The sequence below is a fragment of the Cheilinus undulatus genome, linkage group 22 (assembly GCF_018320785.1).
Source record: "Cheilinus undulatus linkage group 22, ASM1832078v1, whole genome shotgun sequence".
In the NCBI taxonomy this organism is placed as follows: Eukaryota; Metazoa; Chordata; class Actinopteri; order Labriformes; family Labridae; genus Cheilinus; species Cheilinus undulatus.
The window spans coordinates 8,878,211-8,904,387 of NC_054886.1; the positions used below are offsets into that span (position 1 = coordinate 8,878,211).

Here is a 26,177-nt window from a genome sequence, read left to right on the forward strand (position 1 = left end):
GTGAGTCCCAAGTAGAGACTGGCACGTTAAGAGCCAAGACTCAACTAAAGACAGGCCCATCCTGAATGGTGATGCAAGAAGAGGCAGGCTCATGTTGAGTCAAGTCTTTGTCCCTAGTCATGTCCAAAGTGAAGACAGTCTTATACCGAGTTTGAGCTCAAAGAAAGACAAATACATCCCTAGTCTAGTCCCAATTAAGGACATACATGCCTCAATTAAGTCCCAATTAGACACAGGCACCCTAGGAGTCAAGGCGCAAGTAATGGACAGGTACATCCTGAGTTTGTTTTAAATTGAGGACAGGCATGTCCAAAGTCAAGTTCTAAGTCCGAAGTAAAGACAGGTACATCCTAGAGTTAAGTTCCAAGGTAAGACAGGTATGTCCAAGCAGAGTCTAAAGTAAAGACAGGCGAGTCCAAGTCAAATCTAAAGAAAAAAATTGACAAGTCCCAAATGAAGATAGGCACATCCCAAGTCAAGACCCTAGAAGGGACAGGCACATCCAGAACAAGTGCCATGTAAAGACAGACTTGTCCAAGTCAAGTTTAAGTAAACATAGGCAGGTCAAAGTCAAGACCGAAGTCCCACACTTTGAATCTTGAGTCTAAAACAAGTCATCAGCACTCCTCAACAGATACTTAAGTTTCTCTTAACTTTAAGCCGTTCTTTGTGCAACCTTAAATGTCAAAGTAATTGATTTGAAAAAAAGGTTTATGGCCATTTTAAAATAACATTTTTAAGCTTAAGTCATAAGCCTTATTCCAAGTCACAAGTCATTAGTGTGAATGCCAGAGGAGAGTTGCAAGTCCCTCATGACATGGTCAAGCTGAGTCAAAGTCATCACAGAGCGTATGACTGTAGGTAGCTTAAAAGTAAAGTCCCATGTTGTCCATCAAGGCAGACACTGTGAATACATGTGCATTCCTTGATAGTTTATTTATCATAAATTCCTGCATGAATTCATGATCATTTGTTGACCCTTTTTCTTTTTATAGTTATTTTGTAGCTCCAACTTTTCTGCAGTTCTCTGAAATAAAGCAGACAGTGTGGTGCAGTATACAGTATGTTGGTGCTGGTATTTAAAGTTTAAAGAGCACACAGACTGCCAGTGTTGCATAAGCAGACAGATAAAATTTCACTCATCACATATTTCGCTGATGTCTGCAAAGTTTCAGAGAGACCAGACGGTGTCATACTTGATCCTTGTGTTCAGCGGCTGAGCTTTGTGGAGTTTTTTTGTCTCTCTTTAAGTGGAAAATATAATATTGTATCTCTCTTGGTGAACAAACACGTGGATATTATAAAATAATCTAGAGCTTGTGAAGCAGCAGTGGAGAGTTTATCAGGAGGAAAATAATCCATGAAGGTCTTTGGTCTTTGTAGGCCTGCTGAGCAGACAGCCTTGTAGAGAAACAGTGAATAATAAAGAGGCCACTTACCTCAGCATGTTTTAATAAAAGCTTTTTAATTTATTCATCATCTAATCATCCCACAGACATCTCTGCAGGGTCAGCTCTTCCTCCTGCTTTATAGCTCTAAACTGCTTTAATTCTTTGACTATCCTGACTAATTTTATTTATTTTTTAATTTAAAAACATTCAATTAATGAATTGCAAACTCTAACACTGTCCAGACAATAGCTCTGAAGACATGCAAAATAAAGTCATAAATTCAAGAGACACATACCCTTTGTAGGGACTCCAGGAGAGAAGTTTACACTGGGTTTGGCGAAACAATTTGACTTTGGTGGTCCAAGGTTGATGACTCTTTTATCTCACATCAGTGCAGTTCTTGTGAAGTGCAGTGTAAGGCTAAGTCCAGTTTCCACCCCTTTGATCTGGAGTGCCCCTTTCCCTTTGAAACAGAATTACAAAAGGCAAGAAATCTGTCACAACTAAACAGGATAACCCTTCAAGTTCCTGATACGTCATCAGTAGTACAATACTGGAAATTTCTACCGCAAGTGAAATTTAAAATGCTTATTCAAACCACAAGGACCATAATGTATTTGAACGACAATAAATGATGGTATTGTATTGTCTTTTATTTCAAATCTTACCATGTGTAACATGGCATTCTGTAAGCTAATACTTGGATTGGAAGGTCTCTGCTGAAGGGCATGTAGCCCTAGCACTTCACGCCTTACACCCTATCGATATGAAAGCATTAAAAGGGGGCAAGGCTCAATGCCAAGGGCAAGGGGATTGGCCTTAACTTTAGTGATATGTCCAGCATGCAAGGCTGGAGGGCAAATAAAGGCTATGGGACAGTAGCAGCTACCACTGACCACCATGTGGAGCAACAGCACCAGGCTTTTAAATTAGCAATTTCTTCAAAAGAATACATGTTTACACGATTAGCTACCCATAGCCACCATTTTGAGCTGCAGCACCAGGCATTTATATGTGCAATTTCCTCAAAAGAATGCATGTTTACTTGTTTAACTACCATTGACCACCACATGGAGCTGCAGCACCATGCATTTAAACTTTTAGTTTCTTGAAAAAAAATGCATGTTTACATGATTAGCTACCACTAGCCACCACTTTGAGCTGTGCACCATATGTGCAATTTCTTCAAAAGAATGCATGTTTACTTGTTTAAGTACCATTGACCACCACGTGGAGCTGCAGCACCAAGCATTTACATTTGCCAGCTCTTCAAAAGAATGCACGATTAAACATTTGGCTACATTTCATGAACAGGTTTAGACAATTATGGTATGCATGGCACACAATCACGGTGAAGTGAATCACAAGGAAGTGAAGCTAGACAAACACTAAGGACAAAAAGTGCAAATAAAACAGGAAATGGCAAAAATGAAATTGACCTACTGACTATCAAATCCTCTGCACTGACGAACTTTGACCCCTGCTCTTTTTTTAAAGGGTCATATTTTCTTTCAAATATTTCCTTTATGTAAACATGTCCTGTTTTCCTATGTTTCTAGAATGGTTTTCTGTGGACTGTCCTTAACTTTTTACCGTCCCAAAATAAGCAAAGTATCTCTACTTTCAACAGAACCTGCCTTGAGCAGTTTGCCCTCTTACTCTGTAAATAAATTCCTTTAAATGTGTAAGAACACCCTGGAGCAAGCCTGTCTTGTAATTGTTTTAATTATCTATTGTTCCTGAAAGCAGCGTCTAACCTTGAACCATCAGAGCAGTTTACACCAGTCTGGACATTAACCATGACACCAGATGACTGTCTCAGAAGGTCCTGTTCTGTTCTTTTGGTGAAGTGGCTGAACGAACATCATAGCCTGATTCCTAGAGAGTGGATATGTCTCTTGGTAGAACATGGGCTGGATTTTTGGGTGCAATCGAGTCGAGAGGCCACTATAGTGTGTGCAACATGTGCAAAGCTGCAAGTTATAATGCAGCTACACTTCCATCAGCAAATAAAACAGAAATAAAAATGAAGAGATGAATATAACCCTGTATGCAGATGATCTGCTGTTATATCCATATAATTGAATCCTGAGCCTGCCTGGATTTCCTAATGTTTCTGTGTGTTTGTGTGTTCAAAGGTAGCCACAGTGCCGTCAGCCCAGTCCTTACGTCTTCTGGATTTCAGCTTCAGTGACTTTGAATTGTCAGACACTGAAACCACGCTGGGAACAATCCGGATGTTCATCGACCTCAACCTGGTCCAGAACTTTCAGATGAAGTACACGGTAAGAACTGACATGTTAATTATAAACTTTCACTGAGAGGGGGCTTGTGAGATGCCTTCCAAAAACTATTTTAAATTTTAAATGGTATGTTTTACTCAACACTGTATAACCTCAATTCCAAAGAAGTTGGGGCGCTGTCTAAAATGTGAATTAAAACAGAAGGCAATGATTGTCAAATCTCATAAACCCATATTTTTTCACACTAAAGCATGAACAAAATATCAGATATTAAAACTGAGACTTTTTACCATTTCATGAAAACTATTAGCTCAATTTGAATTTGATGGCAGCAACACATGTCGGAAAAGTCAGGGCAGGGCCATGTTCACCATAGTGTAGCATCCCCTCTTTTTTAACAACTGTAAACATCTAAGAATTGAGGAGACCAGTTGCTGGAGTTTTGGGAGAGGAATGTTGTCCCATTCTTGTCTGATGCAGGATTCTTGCTGCTCAACAGTCCTGAGTCTTCTTTGCTGGATTTTTCTTTTTCTGATGCCCCAAATGTTGTTTGGTAAAAGGTCTGGACTGCACACATTCCCTGACTCTTTTAATGAAACTATGGACTGTAGATTATGGAATATTCAAAGTCTGAGCAATTTTCAATTTTGGGTAATTTTTCTTGAATCATGCCACAATTTTTTAGACACTGTTTTTATGCAGACTGGTGAGCCTCCACCCATCTTCACTTTTGAGAAACTCTGCCACTCTAAAATGCTCCTTTTATACCCAGTCATGTAACTGACCTGTTGACAATTTACTTAATTAATTGCAAAATGCTCCTCTGGCTGTTTTTCATTATTACTACTTACTTGTCCAGCCTTTTGTTGCCCTGTCCCAACTTTTTTGAGATTCGTTCCTGCCATCAAATTCAATTTGAGCCAGTATTTTTCATGAAATGCTAAAATGTTTCAGTGTTGACCATCAAAATGTTGCTTATTTTCTATTGTGAATAAGATATGGGTTTTTGGGATTTGACAATCATTGCATTCTGTTTTAATTTACATTTTATACAGCGCCCCAACTTTTTTGGAATTGGTATTATACTTATATTTCTTCTTTATTTGTGTTGCATTGGCTTCTGTTTTGTGGCTTTTGGTTAAGCCATGTTTTTACCCTGCACATGTTGAATAGATGATGTTTTCTTAATATAATTGTGTTTGAATTACAGTGTTTTGAGCTCCCAGGGCCACCGTACATCAGCCAAGCTTGTCTTGGTTGATCATTTTAAAAAACACAGTTTATATAAGGCTTTTCTTCTAATACCAAGGAGTGTTTATGGCTGCACAAACAAAGCCTGCATCACATCACAACACACATGGCGTTATTATTATGAAGGGTATCACGGCAACACCGAAGCACAACAAAGGACAACAGAAGCCACGCCGTCCCAGCGTGATCCGTCTTTGTTGTTCTCTGATAAGGTCAAAAGCAGCTTCCTGGTAGATTAACTCTAGGAAACAGTGTCATTGTCTGTCAGAATTAAAACACATGTGCAGAGATGAGTGAATGCATTTAGAGAGTTTATACCTGCATCTGTAACTCAGAGACCACACACAGACACACAATCATCATTTTCCCCCTTCATTATCCCCTCTCGGCGTCAGCTTTGCCTGTTTTTTGGGCGTGTTTGGCTCTGGTCCTTCTACCTGAAGTGGTCCTTGTATGTCAGTGGCTGACCTCCAGAGTGTCTGCGGAGAGAGTTTCATAAAGAGAGCCTTTGATTGGAGGAGATTACGGCCCTCCAGCAGCTCAAGCCGTCAGTTTGACCACCCTGGAGCATCACAGATCACAGTCCAGGGGGTTAAACACAGCAAATTCTGATTAAAACAGGATTCTAATGTAGTAAATGCTGCAGTCATTCATTATAATCAAAGTGCAATGATCCCTGTGGAGAAAATGAAATATAATCTGAGTTTAGTTGAACTCTTGGTGTGTTCTTCATGAGCAAAGCAGAGCATTGATTAGCTGGCAGCGTGCTGAGTGTGCTTGAACATCCTGGCAGTCAAGCCGCTCTGCTCATCACAGATTCTGCTTCTTTCCTCTGCTGATTTTTTAACCCTCACTCTTGGAATTGTGTTTTTGTTTGTTTGGCTTTTGTTTCCTTTTCTACAACAGAAGACAAACTTTATTATTGTTCTTTTAAATACTTTTATGATTAAAATGTATTAAACCTGGAAACCTGACTGAGAATAAGAATCTGATTTATAAGGTTGCCCTGTCAAAACATGCAGTGGCCCATTTAACAAAGGGCCTTTAAACAGAGCAGAAGTCATCAGTTGAAACATCTACAACCTGATGAATCTTCCTGCAACGTCTCTAAAGAGATAAAATCCCAGAGGCACACATTTTAGGGATGCATGATATTAGATTCTGTTGATATCCCATAGCTGATATTTCCAAACTCATTAAAGCTGACAGGAATACCAATAACATCGCTGCAGACCCGGCACATTCCAGACACAAGCTGTTACAAGACACTGAGAGGGGGTCCCAGTTGCCCTAAAAAACCTAAGAATATTTTTTTAAATTACACTGTTGCCACTTTACACCAATTTATCACATTTTTTACTCCTTTTCATCATTTTTTTCCACCAATTTTAACCCATTTTAACACCTTTAACACCTACTTCTAGGTGCCACTCCTAAACCAATTATTGCCCCTTTTGCTTAATGTTGCCTCTGTTGACCCATTATTGCTACTATTAACCCATTTTAACCACGTTTTGCACCCAGTTTTTTCCATTTAAACCCCATTTCACCAATTGATATGCCCATTTTTGCTAGTTTAACCAATTACTTCCAATATCTGCCTATTTTTTCTTTCTCAGTCATTGTTTTGCGAGTTAATATTAAATTTTCATCGCATTTCACCCATTTTTGCCAATTTAAAGCAATTTCAGCCACATTTAAATTCCTTTTTACCATGATTTATACCCATTTTTGCCACTTTAACCCGTTCTTGGCCTGTTTGCCATTTATAATCTAATTTTTGCCACTTCTAACCCATTTCTGCTACTTTAAAATCCAATTTTACCACCTGTTTCACCATTTTTGCCATTATTAACCCATTGTAGCAATTTTTAAACCATTTTAATTCTTTTTTAACCAAGGTAGTTTACATTTTTAAGAGGACTACTACACGAATGATTAAAAAAAGATATTTCTTTCTTTGATAAGAGTGGTTATTTTTTCAGGTTAAATATAAAATATGGTTATCACAGCTTAATTTTACAATGGACCATGGCTTTGCTGACCTCCATGGGCTCCCAGTTTGGCTGGGCACCAGAAAGCTCTCCCATTTATCCCCCTTTATGAGCAACGTTGTCTGTACACAACTATTCCAAATTGTGCATGGCTGTGTTCAACCACCTTCAGGTACCGTGGGGATCCCTGGTCTCTGGCACCTTTATTTTGGGGGGTCGCAGACTGAAAAGGTTGAGAACCCCTGCTCTGAAGAACACCCAACTGTCACAGGGTGTCACAAAAAATACAACTGTAATTTTACAATCATCTAAGCCCTGCTTGATCCAAAATACCTAACACTGTCTCCTATATATCCTATCGTCTTATATCCTATACTCAGATATTGTAAGAAAGCTCACTGAGGTCAAATGCCTCACCCAATACGCACATTTGCAGTATTTCTTGGTCAATAAAGCTGATTCTAATTCAGTACCAATACTGATATATACATACTTTTTTATTGTAGAGAAAACTGTGTCTCCAGTGCAGATAGAGGCTGATTCAGTCAGAGCTGAGAGAGGAGCAGAGAGGCCAAGTGAGTCATGAGGCTCAGAATTCGTGTCTGAATCAGCTGAAAATTGCACAGCTCCTGGTTTTCGAGTTTTTGATTTTTCTGCCTGATCCTGAGCCTCAGCCTACCCAGTCAGTGGCCTGGAGTTGGGTCAGATCAGGAACTCCCACCACTCCTCAGCCACAGGAGAGGAAAAATGCCTGACAAATTGGGGTAAATCTTTCTTTTCTGCTTGCTCCTCTCTCCTGCAGAGTTTATGTCAGTGGGTTCTGAGTGTGAAGAAGAACTACAGGAAGAGCGTGGCCTATCACAACTGGAGACACGCCTTCAACACGGCTCAGAGCATGTTTGCTCTGCTCAAGTCAGGACGCTTACAGGTGAGGTTGTTCATTCACTGGTTATGGCGCCGGGTTGGTTAATATGCTCTTACCAAAACCCAGGGGTAGAATTAGATTTTTTAACTGCGTTCTGCATGCATTGTTGAAATTAATTTATCTGAATTCTCCAAATGCAACTAAAATGGTGCATAGTATTATTTTTCCTTAAAATAATGTCAGCTGCTGCAGTGGGAATATCAGAAATGTTTGAGTCGTGCTTTTAGCTGCTGTGTCGTTTTCAGTGCTGGTCGTGCTGTCTCAGCGCCCACACCGCCAACATCGTGGTCCGCAGTGATGAAGATTCAGACTGATTTAATGTGGCAGCACATTTCCATCTGTTGAACAGCTGCTGTTATGTTGATTTTATCCGTCTTTGTTTTCTCTCCTTCTGTCTAACTTTCTGTTTGTTTCTCTGTCTCCTGATAGAGCTACCTGAGCGATCTGGAGGTTTTGGCTCTGATGATCGCCACACTGAGCCACGACCTGGACCACAGAGGGGTCAATAACTCCTACATACAGAGGTGCAGGATGACCCACATCACTACACATTTAGATATATACACGTAAATGAAAGAAGACTGTGTTTATCTTTATGTACATTTGTCTGTTTCCAGGAGCGACCACCCACTGGCCCAGCTCTACTGCCACTCCACCATGGAGCATCACCACTTCGACCACTGCCTCATGATCCTCAACAGCCCGGTATAAATCCACAAAATACACATTCAAAACAATGTATCTTTCTTCTTTTCTCAAAAGCACAGAAAATGCAGTCCTGAAACTTAATTTTCCAACAGTAAACTGCAGCAGATTCATTTACGTCTCTGCACCAGAGATAGCCAAAGCCAGAAGAATAATATCTGTCCAACCCTGAGAGCCACTCTTGAGAGCACAGTACTTGTGATATTGTGACGTCTTTGTGAACTTGAAGGGGTCGTGAGGCCAACAGTAGGATAGTTTACTCCCATATGGAGTCTAGACACTGATGAGATGGCTTGGAAGTAGCGATGAAGTGATTCATGGAGAAGCTGGACCTGATGGCTGGTGAGAGGAAATGGAAGTAGCAGGGGTGGAGGAGGGTTGGAACAACAGACCGGCTGCAGAGGAGAGGAGAACAGATTTTTAATCATGACAGCAGCAGGATGATTGGATCAAGAGAGATTATGGCAGAATGGGATTGGCTCAGAATTTAAGTGAGTAGATGCTCACACCAGCTGATTACCAGAGCAGGAAAACAGCAGGGAAATGGAGATGTGTGGGATATGTGGAATTACTAATGAATGAAAGGATGAATGGAAATGAAACAGTCTTCCTGCTTGAACTTGTTTGCATAGCCATACTTAACAGCAAGCATATCTCCATCTTCTTAAGAGCATTGTCCTTTAAAGGATCTATACTAGGGCTATCAAGTTAGTAAGATTTTTGATTTCAATTAATCTCAGATTTTTGTAGTTAATCACAAGTAGTCTCCCCTTTTTGTCACCATTTTGAGATTCTGTTTTTATACATTTAAAAATATTTCTGTTTTATTATAGATTTCTGTCCTGTCTTAACCCTTCGGGGATTGTATTTATTAAGAATTTTGGCCGTGCTAATGTATCTGGCATGTTGAGTTACACTCAAGCTGTTAAGCATTCATACCATAATTTTTGATCCCACTTCCATTAAAGCATGACACATGGATTCTATGCATATATTAGGTCATATTATTTCTGGGTGTCAATCTGGGCTTTTGCCTTGGATTTGATCATTTTTCCTTCTCTCCACCAGATGGCGTCATTTTGACCGTATTCGGCATATAAAGAAAAAAAAGGCTAACCATGCAAAAATAATGATGCTTAAAAATCTGTGTTGCTTCTAATCATTGAAATATCTCAGACTGTAATAATTCAACACAAAAAAATTTACTTTGCATGTAGCAATTGAAAACAATTTGTTTTTTCTGTTTGTTTTTTTTTAAACATGGTGGCCTCGTGACAAAAACTAGCATTCACAGGATTCAAGTCTTTAAAAATTAATTAATATTTGATATCAATGATTAGGTCAGCTGTAGGTGAAAAAATAGCTTGATGAAAGTAGAATAAAATATTAATGTAAAATATTTTTAAGGCTACCATTTGAAAGGCACGTTTTTTGCACTTTTGCATCCTGACTGTGACTAATATTAAAACATCACCTAAGGGTTAAATTAACCCCTAAATTTCACCAGATGCATGTTCTGTCCATCTCCATGCATTGTGGAAACATGCTTCCTCCAGCTCTGCTACAGTATTTTTCTGCTCTGTCTCAGTTCCAGCAGTTCAGAGACCTCTGCAGCAGATATGCAGGACTTCGAGATCTGCCGAATGCTGGACCACTGCGCTTCAATTTAGCGCAGTGAAGATTGAGCAAGACGGAAAGATTCACTGAAGACAAATAAAAATGTCAGATTAAATTTCAGATTAAAATACTTTGTGTGGACGTCAGAGAAATGCCGGATCATATTTCACTTTACTACATTGACAACAAGTCATAATAGGGTGTTCCTGAGCCCAGAGTCAATGGATCAGAGGGACAAGAAGAATAGGTCAAGTTTATCTAAATTGTACTTCTCAAGCAAATTATAGTAAACAGATTGAGTGCGTTTATTTATAAATAGGTTACTTACCAATGGCAGAAGTCAACTCCAGCAGTTAGACGCTGCTGGTCCATGCCACACACTGAGAACACAGTTGGTAGGTGAAAGTCCTGGGTTGAGCAACTGACTACATATTTGGAGATGCTTTTATTTAAAAGAAATTAGGGAACTTTAGGTGGATAAAAGATTTGGATATAAACTCTATCACAGAAACAGTGACTTGTTATAAATTGTCAAGGAAATAAGAGAACAGTAAAAAGGTACATGTTTGTTATCAGATGACTTCTGACTTGTCCACTGAGCTGTCTGGGAGTTTTTAAAGTGAAATGACATATTAAGGAGAGTGGTGGACTTATTTTACATCACTGTGGCTGCAGGGAGATGCTGAGATTATTTGTAAATTTAAAAATTGAATGAATGATGGACCTAAATGGCATAATGATTGATACAGTAATGCTGACAACCCTAGTCTATAAATTTAACTTTTACCAAATTCCAAATGATTTTCTCCTATATCCTTTTTTAGTTGTCTTTTGTCTTCTGCATCTATTTGACCACCCTACAGAAGCTCTGTAATTCAAAGTTTTTCGCAAACATGAACCTAAGCTGCCTATAAACAACCTCAGTCCTCCTCTTTTACCTGCCACTTTCTCTTCCCATTTTTATTTTCTTATTTACACTTTTGTTCAGTTGTTTTTATTTCACCAATTTCATTATTCTCAACCAGATTTTCCTCTTAAATGCCCCCTCAATGACTCTGTAGATCTGATCCTCTCTCAGTTATGTAAATCTTGACATTAGCTGCCCTTTCACAGCTGCAGCTGATTCAGTATGCAGAAGCAGAGCTCTCAGCACAGCAGGCGCCACAAAGAGGTTCATCTCCTCCTGTCCTGGTGTCCCTGCATGGCTTGATGTCAGATTCACTAATTATTTAAAAATGACAATGGCTTAGGTTTTAATCTTCAGTAGCTCTTTGACTGAAACAGGGAGATATTCTCTAATTTGTGCACGAGTTTCCAGTAAAAAGGCCGATCATGTGTTTTTCTATCACAGAAGCCAAAGATCATGGCAGAAACTAATAATTTAATAGAATAAAAACTTCATGGAATTGCTAATCTAGTTGTGTGCCCATAATGTAATAAAAACACTGACCATATCAATCAATAACTTTAGCGTGTAATGTAATACGTTTGTGCTTCCTCCGCTAAGCCCTTTAGTGTTGAGCCAACTCATCTGGACATGTTTCCCTGAACCATATTTTGAATCCAGACCAAAAACCAGGACACAATCCCTCACTGGTTTCCCAAACACAAAATAGGAGGTTTAAAGTCTTTGCCAAGCTCGAAGCTTTTCCCACACAAACTGGATGCAGCTTTAAATTGCACGAGCAGATGGTGCATACTGAGTGTTACTAAGTGGGTTAGTTTATTATGAAAGTTGTTTTTGACTATAAGGACAAAAGTATTCGACCGCTAACAACACTGTAATGACACTGTATTCAAATCCATGTACTTTAATATGGCATTGGCCCCCTTTTTGCTGTTATAACAGCCTCCACTCTTCTTGGAAGATTTTGGAGTGTTTCTGTGAGTTTGTTCCCATTCATTCTGTAGAGCATTTACGAGATCAGATCATGTTGGACCAGAAAGCCTGGCTCAATCTCTGTTCTAGTTCATCCTAAAGGTGCTCAATGAGGTTGAGGTCAGGGCTCTGTGCAGGCCAGTCTAGTTCCTGTGGAAAAGGTTCTTCCCCAAACTGTTGCTACAGAGTTGGAAGCATGAGTTTACATGGTCTTTCAGTTCGTGGCTGAGTTGCTGTTGTTCCTAAACTCCTCCACTTACAGTTGACTATGGAATATCCAGCAGGGATGAAATTTCACAAACCGCCTGATTGCAAAGGTGACATCCATCACAATACCACGCTTGATGTCACTGAGCTCTTCAGAATGACTCTTTTAGGATCACAAATGTTTGCAAATGAAGACTGCATTGCTAGAGGATGATTTTATACACCTGTGGGAACAGGTCTATTGAAATGCCAGATTTCCAGAATTAACATGTTTGGCCAAATACTTCCGTCCAGCTGGCTTTTAATGGCTTGAATTTGATTGGACACAGCAGATAAACATTGGTCTTTGATATCTCTTCATGCCACATTATTTGTCAGATGGCTAATGATGGTAAAAAGGGCTGTTATTGGCCACGCTGATGTTACACCAATGCATGATAAAGATTAAAAATTTCTCTGTTTTTTAGCACTGTTGGAGGTATTTAAGGAGATGTAAGAATACATGTAAAAAAAAATTAACAAAGGAGTAGTTATTTTTAAATTCTGATTGAAACATAACAATTTTAGCTCACATCGTGTCACTTGGCAGCCAAGGTCAAGGTGGGCAGCACTCTTTTGTCTGGGCCTTTTCATCCCTGATAATATTCTCAGAGAACACCAGTGGTTTTTGGGCCTTTGGGACATCCACAGCATGACCAGAAGCTCATGGCAACCCTACAACCTGCCCAGATAGTACCCTAGGCCAGTGGTTCGTAACCTTGGGAGTTGTGAAAAAAGGAGACCCCCCCCATCCCACCCCAGCAGTCCTTGGATCTGCAATGAAAGCAAACTGAACAAACAGACAAACAAACAAACAAACAAAAGAATTTTTTTTTTTTTAAAAGGAATACTAATAAAAGTACAAGTTTGCCAAATTTTAACCAGTTTTTTAAATCATTTTTTAACCACAAATTATTAACCAATTTTTGCCATTTTAAACCCTTTCCACCACTTTTTCTGTCTGTTTCTGCCACTTCTAAACCAATTTTTGCCACATAAGTATAATGTTGCCTCTCTTGACCCATTATTGCCACTATTAACCCCATTTTATCACCTTTTCTCCCCAATTTTTCCCATTTTAACCACATTTCATTATCTGATATGCCCATTTTTGCCAGTGTGATCCATTTCTACCAATATTTGCCCTAACCCTAGATATTTGTTTCTTTGATAAGAGTGGTTATTTTCCAGATGAAACATAAAATATGGTTATCACAGCTTAACTTTACAATGGACCATGGCTTTGCTGACCTCCATAGGCTCCCAGTTTGGCAGGGCACCAGAAAGGTCTCCCATTTATCCCCCCTTTATGAGCAACCTTGTCTGCACACGACTATTCCAAATTGTGCATGGCTGTGTTCAACCACCTTCAGGTACCGTGGGGGTCCCAAGTTTCTGGCACCTTTATTTTGGGGGTCACAGGTTGAAAAGGTTGAGAACCCTTGCTCTAGGCCATGCTTATTCCACAAAATCACCCCTGACTTCGCCCTAAACGTGTGGACTTTGTTATTTTTTCAACAGATTATTTTCCCATGCCCCTGGTAACATGCAAGGATATCCAGAGCATAACTAGGATTGTGTCAAACCCCCCTTCCCACCCTATGGTGGCCTTAGGCTTGCCTGCACATCTACACCTTACTTCAGCCTCATTTTTTGGGGAGTCCTTGTACTCTTACTGAACCAGGTTGGAAGAAGAGCAAAAACATCTTTCGCCATTGTTTACAGGCTTGCAGTCGCTGCAGCGTAACCCTGTCTATAGCTATCACCTCATTCTCCTCAAATGATGCTGATTGGTCCAGTCATTCTCAAACATATTAGCTTGAAGCTACCTAAAGCTGAAAATTAAATGTGCACAATTCATCAAGTTTGCAAGGTAATTTCAAGAATACTTTAAGGAATTTTCTTCAATCTCTGCACAAATGTCTACTCTGACTTAAGGATGAACTTCTTGGATTCTGGAGATCATAGGGCAACTGCGGCCTTACATATCTGAAATTGGAGTGACCTTGCACCATAATGCGCCATGCAGTAGTTATCGTTTCTTTTGTAACTTGTCAAACTGACTTTTTACCTTATTTGAGCCCTGAAACGAGTGATTCACAGTGGAAACATTCACAGAAACTGTTATCAGTGATTTTTTATCAGCACTATGAAGTCTTACTAGGTAAAAATAAGTCAATTTAAGGTTGCTGATGTCTTCTGAATGGGGATACTGTGCTCTGTCTATGTTTTTCTCTCAGATCCTAATGTGCTCTGCTTGCTGCATCATCCTGGAAGTCTCTGTCTTATTTATGATGCCTATTCTGCCCATTTTCCAACTCCTAACCTACCTTACAGACTCTGATGGCCCCATAAAACCGAGTGACTTACAGCCGGCTCTGATCTTTATGGCCTCCAAGCAAACTCTAAATACACTCCCAGCTCCACGCCGACACTTACCCTACCACTACATGGACTTTATTCTTTGCAGCCTCCTCATCACATGTAGGCAGATAAGCATTAATGCTAACGCACACTCAGCTGCACTTTAAATGGATGAGACATGGAATAATTTCTCAACAAGCATGCTAATAAACACTCAAGATGTGCGGGCTGCATTCAGTCATTCATTATGCTAAAGCGTTGTCATAGCCACCCTCAGGAGTATCAGTCCATAGGGTCCATACATTAGAGGGGTTTTGTCTTCCTCCATGCACATTTGTACTTAAAGTGTTAATCATTACATAAAACAGCAATTATTCCAACCATTTACCCTGGTCCTTGTCTTTTCTTCTGATTTCTTTCTCTCCAGGGAAACCAGATCCTGAGCGGTCTCTCCCTGGACGAGTACAAAGCCACTCTGAAGATGATCGAGAGGGCTATTCTGGCCACAGACCTGGCTCTGTACATGAAGTAGGTACCAAACGTCAGCTCCAGATGCTAATCTCACTGGAGAGGGGACACAGTCTAGAAAGTCAGATTGGGTAATGGGAAGAGAATGTAGGCTATTTTGGGCTGTAATTATACAACCACAGTTCAAAAAAGTTGGGACATTGTTTAAAATGTAAATAAAAACAGAATGCAATGATTGTCAAATCTCATAAACCCATGTTATTCACAATAGAACATGAACAACATATCAGGTGTTGCAACTGAGACATTTCACGATTTCATGAAAAATATGAGCTCATTTTGAATTTGACGGCAGCACAAAAAAGTAGGGACAGAGCCATGTTTACCATTGTGTAGCATCCCCTCTTCTCTTAATAACAGTCTGTAAATGTCTGGGAAGTGAGGAGAGGAATGTTGTCTCATTCATGTCTGATGTAGGATTCTAGCTGCTTAAGAGCTGGGCATGCCAGTACTCAGTTTCTACACCCTTGGTTCTTAGTCCTGGGTCTTCTTTGTTTTCTATTGGTGAACGGTCTGGACTGCAGGCAGGCCAGTTCAGAACCTGACTCATGTGAAGCCATGCTGTTGTGATAGATGTGGTATGTGGTTTAGCATTGTCTTGCTGAAATAGTCAAGGCCTTCCCTGGAAGAGACGTTGTCTGGATGGGAGCATATGTTGCTGTAAAATCTCTATCTGCTCGTCAGCATTGAAAGTGTCTTTCCAGATGTGTGAGCTGCCATCAGCATTAATGCAACCCCATACCAACAGAGATGCAGGCTTTAGAACAGAGCCAGGATAACAAGCTGGATAGTCCATCTCCTTTTTAGTCCACAGGACACGACATCCATAATTTCCAAGAAGAAATTCAAATTTTGATTCATGTGACCACAGAACAGTTTTCCATTTTGCCTCAGTCCATTTTAAATGAGCTTTGGTCCAGAGAAGACAACATCATTTCTGGATCCTGTTCACATATGGCTTCTTCTTTGCATGATCCAGCTTCAACTCATTTGTGGATGGCATGGCTAACTGTGTTGACAATGATTTCTGGAAGTCTACCTTAGCCCATGTACTGATTTCCAGGAACATTAAATGTGGGTTTTCACAGTATGATGGACTTCTTTCTATCTTTCCTTCTTTGAGGCTCTGCCTCTCTAAAATGGTACTTTTATACCCAGTCATGTTAGGGACCTGTTGCCAATAAACCAAATCAGTTGCAACATTTTGCTTAAGCTATTTTTCATTAGCACCACTTACTTTTTAGCCTTTTGTCACTCCGTCCCAACTTTTTTGGGGATGTGTTGCTGCCATCAAATTAAAACTGAGCTCTGTGAAATGGTAAAATGTCTCAGCTTCAAAATCTGATGTTATTTATGTTCTTTATGAAAAAAATATGGGTTTATGAGATTTGGCAACCATTGCATTTTGTTTGTTTACATCTTACACAGCGTCCCGGCTTTTTGTGTTATAGGTAACTGTGTGATGTAGTCACTTTCCCCTTGCTGCATCTTGATTGTTACAAACTTTCGCTCTCTTTCTTTCTTTTCTCCACTTTTCCTCTTATCTGCCTCCCTGATTACGGCTCTTATCTCATCCTTCTCTCAGTCTAGACAGTGGGTGGCAGAGGAGGTACATTAAATATGAGGCTAATTATCTGCTGTGTCATTATATGTGTGTATTTGTGCATTTTCAGGAGGCGGGGGGAGTTCTTCGAGCTCACCAAGAACAGCCAGTTTGTTTGGGAGGACGAGCACCACAGAGACCTGCTGAGGTGAGCATTGATGCTCTAAAACTTTAACACCAACATACACCGGTATAAAACAAATCAGTGAGGCAAATTCACTCATTGTCTCTCTCCAAGACCAGCAGCATGAAACTCTAATGGTCATTATTTTTCATCAATATGTGTTGATGTGTTTCATCTTCCAGGTCGATGCTGATGACTGCATGTGACATTTCAGCCATCACCAAGCCCTGGCCAGTGCAAAAGAGGGTAAAAATCATGAATATTCTCCTTTTGTATTATTATATGTTGGTAATAATGCATTTTTGGAGTTTTTGGTGCAAAATACACCCTTTATTTAAAGATCTCTGTCAAGCAGATGTTGTATATTATGCACTTAAACATGCTGAAAAATTTGCCAATATTGTTCTTGTTCTGCAGCATGACATTCCCCTATCGTTATTTTAGCCGATTAGGAACATCTGATGAAATATAACTAGCATTACCAATGATTTTAAAAATTGCAATGGTGTTAATAAGTGCTTGCACTGTGTTTGTAATTGGCATGTGTGCGAGATCAGGAGCATTTAAGCTAGCATCCTGGCTAACAGTTACCTCATTTTGGAGCTCATTCTAGTGTTCAAATTACATATTCATCCAACATTTTAACCCTTTTCACTACGTTAGCCGCCCATTTTTGCCACATTTGACCCATTTATGCCTCTTTAAACAGTTTTGCCACTTGTAACATGTTTCTGCTGCTTTCTGACCTCTTTTCACTGCATAAGCTTTCCATTTTTACCACTTTTGGCCCAATTTGCCACCTTTAACCGCCTTTCACCATTTCCCTGCCATTTTTAAACCTTTTGCCACTTGCCATCCATTTTTGCTACTTTTAACCCAACTTTTCTACTTTCTCTGCCCATTATTAGTTACCCTTTTCCCTTTCTTAACTAATTTTTTGCTGTATCCCAGTTTTGGGTCTTTGAAACCTCCTTTGCCACTCTGTGACCATTTTTCCCCACTTTTTTTCTGCCAATTTTGATACTTAAACTCATTCTCACCATTTTTGACCCCTGTAACAAACTGTAAACACTTTTCATCCATTTATTCCCCATTTTTTAGGCTTTGCTACTTTTTAACTGCTTTTCACCATTTACCGTCCATTTTAAACAGTTTTGTTTTTCTTAACCCAGTTTTTGCTGCTTGCATCCCAGTTTAGCTTCTTTGAACCCACAGCTGCCGCTCTGGGACCACTTTTTACCTCTTTTTTTCCTGCCAATTTCTGCAATTTTAACCCATTTTTGCCCCTTTCATTAATTTTTTTTTTGACACTTGTGGCCTATATTTGCCACTTTTTAATAATTTTTCACTACTTTAGCCTCCAATTTTGAAAAAGTTTTTGCCCATTTAAACCCATTTTTGCCACCATGCCCCTGTAACCCATTGTAACCACTTTTAACAGAATTTAGCCACCTTTTTTGCCAATGTTTGATATCTTTAACCCATTTATACCACTTTCTTACCACTTTTCACTAGTTTTTTTTTGTCCAATTATGAAACCTTTAAGTTATTTTTGCCCCCCCCCCCCTTTTAAATAATATCCCTTTTGTCTTTAACTAAAAGGTCTAACCCTGTAGGATTTCTTTCTGTAGTGTTGTCAGACACTTAAGCCTGTTTACATTTTTAATAATGATGCGATTTAGGCATTCTGATACTAAGTGACCCTTCTTTGGTCCTTGCATCCATACTCTTCATTAACTATTCATCTTCAGTGATGACCTGATATCAGAACTTTCCCACCTCACATGCAAACAACAGTCCATTTATCATTTCACTACAAAGTGGGGGCTCACCCGGGATAAAGGTGGGTTACAACCCTAACTATAACATTACTGTGGCTTGGTATCCCTACATGCTGTAAACTGTGAATCTGCTGTTAATAAGAATCACTGAGGGCAAGTTAGCCACAAGTTAAGAGATTAATGGTGCCTCTTTAACAGCTTTTCTCCCTCGTGTTGTCATAAACATGCCTTTAAAGAACATGGTGGTATACTATTTAGTAAATAAATCTTGTGGGATGTTAGACTGAAATGACATCTCAATTCAAAGCGACAATTTAAGATGTCTTGATGTGTGGTTTTTAGATGATCCCATTCTAAGAGCTAGCTCCTTTTGTGAAAGACCAGAGCTGGTTCCCATAAGAGAGCGGGTTTTGTTTATCCAACTTTGTCATTATTATAAAGATTTTTAAATAAGCCAAACTGGTATTAAATGAAGAGTTGTTTGAGAGCCAAAAGCCCAGCTCTTAAAACTGATCTGAGACAAATAATCCAGATCTCTTAAAAGCCGCAATTCCCATCACTCCAAGAGAAGCTGGACAGACATAAACAAAGTGATGCTTTTTGTTTAATAGCAGAATATCACAGATCACTTCAGCTGGCATAAATGCATGCCAGTACTCACTTTCTACACCCTTCATTCTTCACCAGTAGGTCTAGACTCAAAAGAGGGTGTAGGAGCCATTTTCACAGGGGCATGGATATAAAAAAAATGAAGTCCAAACTGCCACATTTTCATTAAAACATTTAGTAATGATTGAAACATTTGAGAAAATTGGGTTGCAGTCTCTGTTTACAGTCTGAGCTATGAGATATCAAACCATTTTTTTGTAAACGCTGAGTTGCATCCATACTAAGCACTAAGGGTTTTTACTTCTTATCAGAGTTCCTGAAATAGTCATTCCATGTTAATGTGAGGTCTAAATTGAGGGTGTTAGAATAACAATCTGAGCCAGTCAGTGAGAGAAACAACTACTTGAAGTGGACCTTCTCTGACTCCAAAATAATGCTGAAAAAACAACCGTTACCCTCTGCCACCCTCCTTACCTGACCTTACCTGTCTCAGAGTTGTGTTTCTGTTAGTTTGTGCCTCATTAGGAGCCAGAGAAAGTAAGGGCAGGAGCACAGTCCCTGCATGTGTGGTCGTCTGTGCGTTGATGAGTGAGTGTTCATTAATAAGCACAGCTGTGCTCCTGTCCTCAAATGGCCCCTTAGAGAACATGGAGAGCTGTAAACATTCACATGCTAATGTGTTCTCACCTTAAACCATGCACACACGAACACTTGATCCAGTTCTGTGATCAAACCGTGCCCTCATCTGTAAACACTCAGAGATTATTTCTTCGTCTTCCTGATGTTAAAGTTACACCAGATTTTATTTTCAAAAAGTTTTACTCTGCATCTGTTAGTTTAAGAGTTCAATGCTGAACATGCTGTAAAATCCTTTAACCCAAGGGTGTCCAAACTTAGGACTGTAGTCCAATTTCAATCAGCAAACTCTGAAATAAAACTTCAGTTCCAAAACGTTAGACGCTGTGTAAAATCAAAATAAAAACTAAATTCAATGATTGGCTAAAGTAAACTCTACTCACAACAGTCCATCGACATCTGATGTCATAAATGTAGTTTGCACATGCATTTCATATACATTTCTGTCTTCTTCTCTGATATTTTCAAACACTCCATATTTGACATGATGGTTGCAAATGCTTGACAGGACTTAGCAAGGGGAAACTGGCCAATAAGACCCACCCATAAGGCTGCATCTGTGTTGGCTAAAATTATCCACGAGAGTTATTCCAAAGTCTTTGTTCCTAGAAGTTATCAAGGCCCAAAATATTTAAAAATACCGTCCAGGTTCAAAAATATATAAATAAATCTGCAAGTGACAGATGAAGCCAGCATTTCTACTAACTTACAATCATAAATACCTGGCTGAAGTTTGCACAAGCATCCTCCAAAATCAACACTTGGACTGCTGTCAGAAAGCGTGCAGCCGCTCTCTCTGCTGTTGTTGGACGTCTAATGAAGCGGTCAGGACCACTGCAGGTATTTTGACTGCCAGCTAACTCGCTTTGCTGTGCAGACAAAAAGATCTTGTGTGTTTTGACAGACATGGGGGTAAGTAAATAAAGACAGGGTTAATTAGGCTCACTGCTGAACATTTGCCTCATGCTAAGTGTTGGTTTTAGTCAGCTATAATAGACCCTCTCTCTGTCTGAATCCCCCTGCAGCTCCCAAACACCGAGTCTTGATTGCACACTCCATCAGCGAGCTGCAGATGGCTTCAGCACACATAGAGTCAGAGTGATGCTGATTGGAGCCCCGGGCTGCAGTCAGATCTCGTTTTCTTCTCTGTAAACAGACAGAGAACATTAACTTACACTGACTTCAACTCTTTAGCCAAACTTCTCTCTTTTTCTCCCCATCTTTTACTTTGTTTTGTTTTTGACATGTTTCTAAAACCTCACACTTAAGTATTGTTTCTTAAATACACTTTTTTTCCTCTCTCTTCACAGTGAACTTTCTTTTTCTTTCCATTTTTGCATTCTTGGAGCTTTCTTGTTTAGCCTTGGTTTTTTCTTTTTTTTTTTTTCAAATTGTTTTATAATGTCACAGTTCGACAGCGCTGTTCTGGCAGCAGGAGAGGCAACAACAGAGCCGCTGTGTTCTGCATTTTAAATTGTCAAACATCCAACCAAAACAGAGAAAAATCGAACTAGAATTTGCCAGAGAAGAGTACAAAGCCAAGCTTCAAATCTGCAATTTTTGCAAACTAAAAGCCTTAGGACGACAAATGCTGTGGGTTATTTTGTCCACAATTCACCCCTCATACTTCGAGGAGAATTCTATTTTTGGTGTAGATATTTTGCCCAGATTTTCTTCTAATTTTAGGGATTTTCAGAGTCAGTTTGCACCTTAAGAAAATCCCCTCTACCTTTTCCAACATGCACAGAACTCCTTATGTTCCAGGAGTGCTTTTGTGAAAGTTTCACCCTAACTTTTCAGAGTTTTTTTTTTTTTTTTTTAACTAAATGTAGCTTACAATAATAAAAGGGGCACTGTATGTTAGAGGTGCTTCTATTTTCTTACAGTAGGTGGCACATTAGCCACAATAAACATTTAAATACACATTTAGATCAGTAGAGGGGCAGACCTTAATCATGTGAGATTTGATGCAAATCAGAAGTTTCATGTTAGAGTTAAAGTGACTTCCTGTGTAACGACTTGCTCGCAAATAAAGAAGTGGACCAATTGTGTTACTTCCTGTGGCCACTACGATGTGCTACAGCAACATGACAAAATTACCCTGTTGATATATGAAGGGGCAGACCTTGATCATACATGTGGAATTTGAAGCAAATTAGATGTTTCATGTGAGAGTTACGGCAACTTCCTGTGAAAGTGGCGTGAAATTGAAATGCTCGCCATTGGCAGTAAGGCATCTTTGATAAGACATGTCAGTGTGGTAGGAAAATATTGTGGCCTTTCAGTCAAAATCTGAGCATAATTGTTCCAAGTTAGTAATTGGAATGGCCCAATTGTGTCACTTCCCACTGTCAGTATGGGGCGCTATGATGGGATGTTTGCATGTAAGCATGTTCAGTGTGATAACTGTTGTCTTGCAAGAAAGAGCAAAGATCACAGAATATTGTTTACTATGGTTATAATATGTCAAAGTCATTTGGCACCATCAAAAATGCCTTTTTATGAAATAGAGATGAAGCTCATGGACTTCCTGTTGGGATTTGGGCATGGGTGCAAGAAGCTTTTTTGTAAATCTTATGATGACCGATATGCAGACCAAAAATCATAAGCCTAGGCTGAATGGTGTTTGGGGGCTGAATATTTAAAGTAAAATTTAAAAAATATCAGTGGTGGACATGTACCATCGCCAGAAGGGGGCGCTTTGACAGAGCAATGATATTGAGGTATGAATGTATTCAGGATCAATGTGTGATCATCCCGGTGAGGTCTGGTGATGATTGATATTAGCATAAAGCAGTTATAAGGCATTATTGGTGTATTTTCACTTCAAAAAATGTACAAAAAAGTTGCCTAAGTTTGGGCTCCGGTCATGGCCCCACCCTATGGTGAAAAGTCACAGTTCACATAACTTTAGATCTCCAAGTTCTCTAGTGTGAGCAAAAAAATTCTGGAGTCAATCAGATAAAATCCCTCGGACTAGTTCGTTAAAATATGAAACTTGTTAATCCCTTGAAAATTCCAAAATGTAACCTTTAGCTGTTTGTAGTGCACTTCCTGTTCATTTTAGAGGATGGCCCCAAGAGACTTTTTTTTCCATCTAATCATGATACCTATGTGTACCAATTTTCATGCATATAGCTCCTACCCAGTCCCCTATCTTACATTTGGGGCCCCAGCTTGATGGACTTGCAGGATCCCAAAATACACAAATTTCCACTAGGGTACAATTTTCTGTAATGTTTGGTGAGTTTTGAGCACGTTAAAGCTCCAAAATAGTGACTCCACTGACAGAAACATGGCGCATAACACAACAGGTTCCTCGCTGATCTCAGTTGGCACTCAGGCCCTAATAAAGAATTTAGCTATATGTAAATTTACTTGTAAATTTTTAACCACCACTCCCACCTGCACTCTGTATAACCAACAACATTCAATTTGTATAAAAGGATAATAGATGCAAAACAAATTTGGGAAGGTAATTAAGACTGGGTTGGGTCATTTTTGACCAGAAGACAACACAAGGGTTAACATGAACCCAAGGGTATTTGTCAGTGCAGTTTGTTTCCAAAACTAACAATCAAATCTTTGTGTGGTCTGAACAGCTGTAGCCAGAATAAGGTTGCCACCAAGTAGAAAAACTAAAAGTGTTCTGTTCTCTGCGATGGTTTGTGTTGAAGTCTGTTTCTTTTCTCTGGTTCAGATTGCTGAGCTGGTAGCCACTGAGTTCTTCGAGCAGGGGGATAAGGAGCGACGAGAGCTCAACATTGAGCCCAGCGTAAGTACTGTGTTTACTAAGTTGTTTTTTCTTAAAGGGAGGGAAAAATACCAGAGATGGTGTTGTGTCTCAGAAATCCGGCCTTGGCTTTAGCCAGCGTGGAGCCATAATAATCAGTAAATTGAAGATGAAAAACATCCCTAGTTATAGACCTATCTGTAGTCTGTGATTATTGTATGACAGTTTAATGATAACTGTACAGCAATTTGGAGGAGCTGACATAAGCAGCTGTTGCGCCTCCAGGGTAACTGGCAAAAAGAGTCTCATTTTTCTGATAAAAACAACTAAATTAAACAAAAAAATCTGTACTTTCAATCATTTTAATAAACACAAATTTACTGTTAATATTTTATTTTCATGACAGACCTCTATCAATCTTTATCTCCTCAGGACCTGATGAATCGTGAGAAAAGAGATAAGATTCCCAGCATGCAAGTGTCCTTTATTGATGCCATCTGCACTCAGTTATATGAGGTAATTCATCTCATTTCACTTTGTGGTAACTGCTGTTCATTTTCTGGGAACATCTGTGGCAAATGACGAGCTGGGAAAGACTTTGGGCTCATGGCAGCAGCCGATATTTGTCTGTAAAGGAGTATTAGAGCCAAAAATACAGAAAAAAAGAGAGCTTTGAGAACATTAATCAACTTGAAAATGCAAGATTTAGACTTGCTACTTAAATATAAAGTCAGAATTTGGAAGAAAAGACCGCTTTTACACAGCAAAATAAAGAAAAGATGTCCGTTTCTCTTCATCTGCAGGCCTGGCTGTGAAAGTCTTTTTGAACCCATGCTCTTATTTCCCATTTGCCTGCAGACGCTTACAGCTTTATTTTAGTATAAAGAAAAGGCAATGAAACGGAAAATAAGATGTCAAAAGAATAAATGGTGTTTTTAAATGAAGTTAAGTATAATTCACTTCTTTTCTCTCTCAGACTTTGGCAGGAATGTCAGAGTACTGCTCCCCGCTGTTGGAGGGATGTCAGAAGAACCGGCAGCATTGGAAGCGTTTAGCCGAGGAATGCGAGAAAGGGCTCGTCAACGGCTTGGTGTGATCCCAACACCAGCTTAAAAAACATAAATGTCCGAGGTTCACCGTGTTTTGGATGGTCTCACAAAAGTTCATGAAATACGCATCACACATTTAAGGTCAGATAGCAGTCTTTGTACATGGAAAGAGCACAATTTTTTTAGATCACATACAATTTAGAGGGTCTTGTTTTTGCAGGTTAATCCGTCATCATTGTCTGTATTTTAAAGGTTACTCTAGCCAAACAATCAGGAAATGTTGGGGCAAATCGAAACAATATTTTGGTGGTTTCACATTGGGGACGCAGGTCTGCATCCAACCACACTAGACCCTCTTGTCGAGTTCAGGCATCCAAATCTGCTTGGAGAGGTGGTCTTGGGCATGGTTTATGCCCACTCGAGGGTGGACTGCAGGAGATGTGAAGGCAACTATGGCCCAGCACTGGGTACTCTTTAGTGAGAGGAGTTGTAAAGGCAGTGGACTCCATAGTTAGCACAGAGCATAAACGAATGATGGTAGCATCTTCTTCCCTTTTTCTTGGTGGATCTGCACCACCTACTGTGTCAAACCAAGCATTTGTTAATGGGAATGGGCATTTTAATGATGTGAAAGCAGAGCAGCAGGAGAAATAGGAGGGGGAAGCCGTATTACTCATGTAAAAACTAATATCTTCATTTGCAAGCTAACAAAATAGAAGGCACATAAATAGATTTATATAGAGTAGGATTATTAGATGGGTATAAATATTAGTCTCAGAAGTCATGCTGATTTCACTGAACATTTGTGAGACTCGTCCTCACCGATCTTTCACTCACCAGAGAAACTATGAGTCAGCACTAAGCTATATTTATTACCATAGCTATTTTTTATTTTTGCACAGAGTGGCTTTCAACCTCAGTCTCACATACACAATAAATACTCTCTCTCTCACTGTGGTGACATTAAAGCGAACTCTGAGCGGTTCGATGCGTGGATCAGATCGTCACAGTGGGATAAAATACCTATATAAACTTTAATAGTGTCGCACTCTGATAGTTTTAATGTCCTTACACCACACTACATACTACCAGAGTTTGTCTTTTGTACCATTTTTCACTCATTGTCTTAACTATTGCATATTTATTTTTGTTTTATATATTTATTAGAGTTTCTATATTGTACGGTCAGCCTTTTATCAGGAGCACACGAGTCTTTATAGACCAAATGTAGTTTTCATACTTTATAAAGTCTCATCTGCTATTTGAAGGACCTTTCTTAGAAACAACAGTCAGATGGCACTTTGATTAAAAATGTCATGTATTGTGTTTTTGTTTTAAAATGTAAAGGAGCCAAAGACTAGGCCTGAGAGAAAATGGGTCTAGATTTTTCCACTGCCTTGTTGTGATACGATAGGACCAATTCACAATTAAAAAAAAAAATCAAACTTGGATTTGTCCTTGTGCTTTTTGGCCTCAAGAGGCTTCCTTACACCGAGTAT

At 39.4% G+C, this 26,177-nt stretch overlaps 1 protein-coding gene across 4 annotated transcripts in view; it reads left to right on the forward strand.

The window, feature by feature from the left end:
- pde5ab (phosphodiesterase 5A, cGMP-specific, b) overlaps nucleotides 1-26,123 on the forward strand; it is a 141,993-nt gene extending 115,870 nt beyond the window's left edge. For all 4 annotated transcript variants that reach the window (XM_041779098.1, XM_041779099.1, XM_041779096.1 and 1 more), the window contains exons 13-22: nucleotides 3,530-3,676; nucleotides 7,682-7,807; nucleotides 8,234-8,328; nucleotides 8,422-8,509; nucleotides 15,043-15,143; nucleotides 16,817-16,894; nucleotides 17,053-17,116; nucleotides 23,597-23,671; nucleotides 24,062-24,145; nucleotides 24,606-26,123. In XM_041779098.1, coding sequence (XP_041635032.1) covers nucleotides 3,530-3,676; nucleotides 7,682-7,807; nucleotides 8,234-8,328; nucleotides 8,422-8,509; nucleotides 15,043-15,143; nucleotides 16,817-16,894; nucleotides 17,053-17,116; nucleotides 23,597-23,671; nucleotides 24,062-24,145; nucleotides 24,606-24,725 — 978 coding nt within the window. In that variant the 3' untranslated portion in view covers nucleotides 24,726-26,123. The remainder of the gene's footprint in view (nucleotides 1-3,529; nucleotides 3,677-7,681; nucleotides 7,808-8,233; nucleotides 8,329-8,421; nucleotides 8,510-15,042; nucleotides 15,144-16,816; nucleotides 16,895-17,052; nucleotides 17,117-23,596; nucleotides 23,672-24,061; nucleotides 24,146-24,605) is intronic.
- The last annotated feature ends 54 nt before the right edge of the window (nucleotides 26,124-26,177 follow it).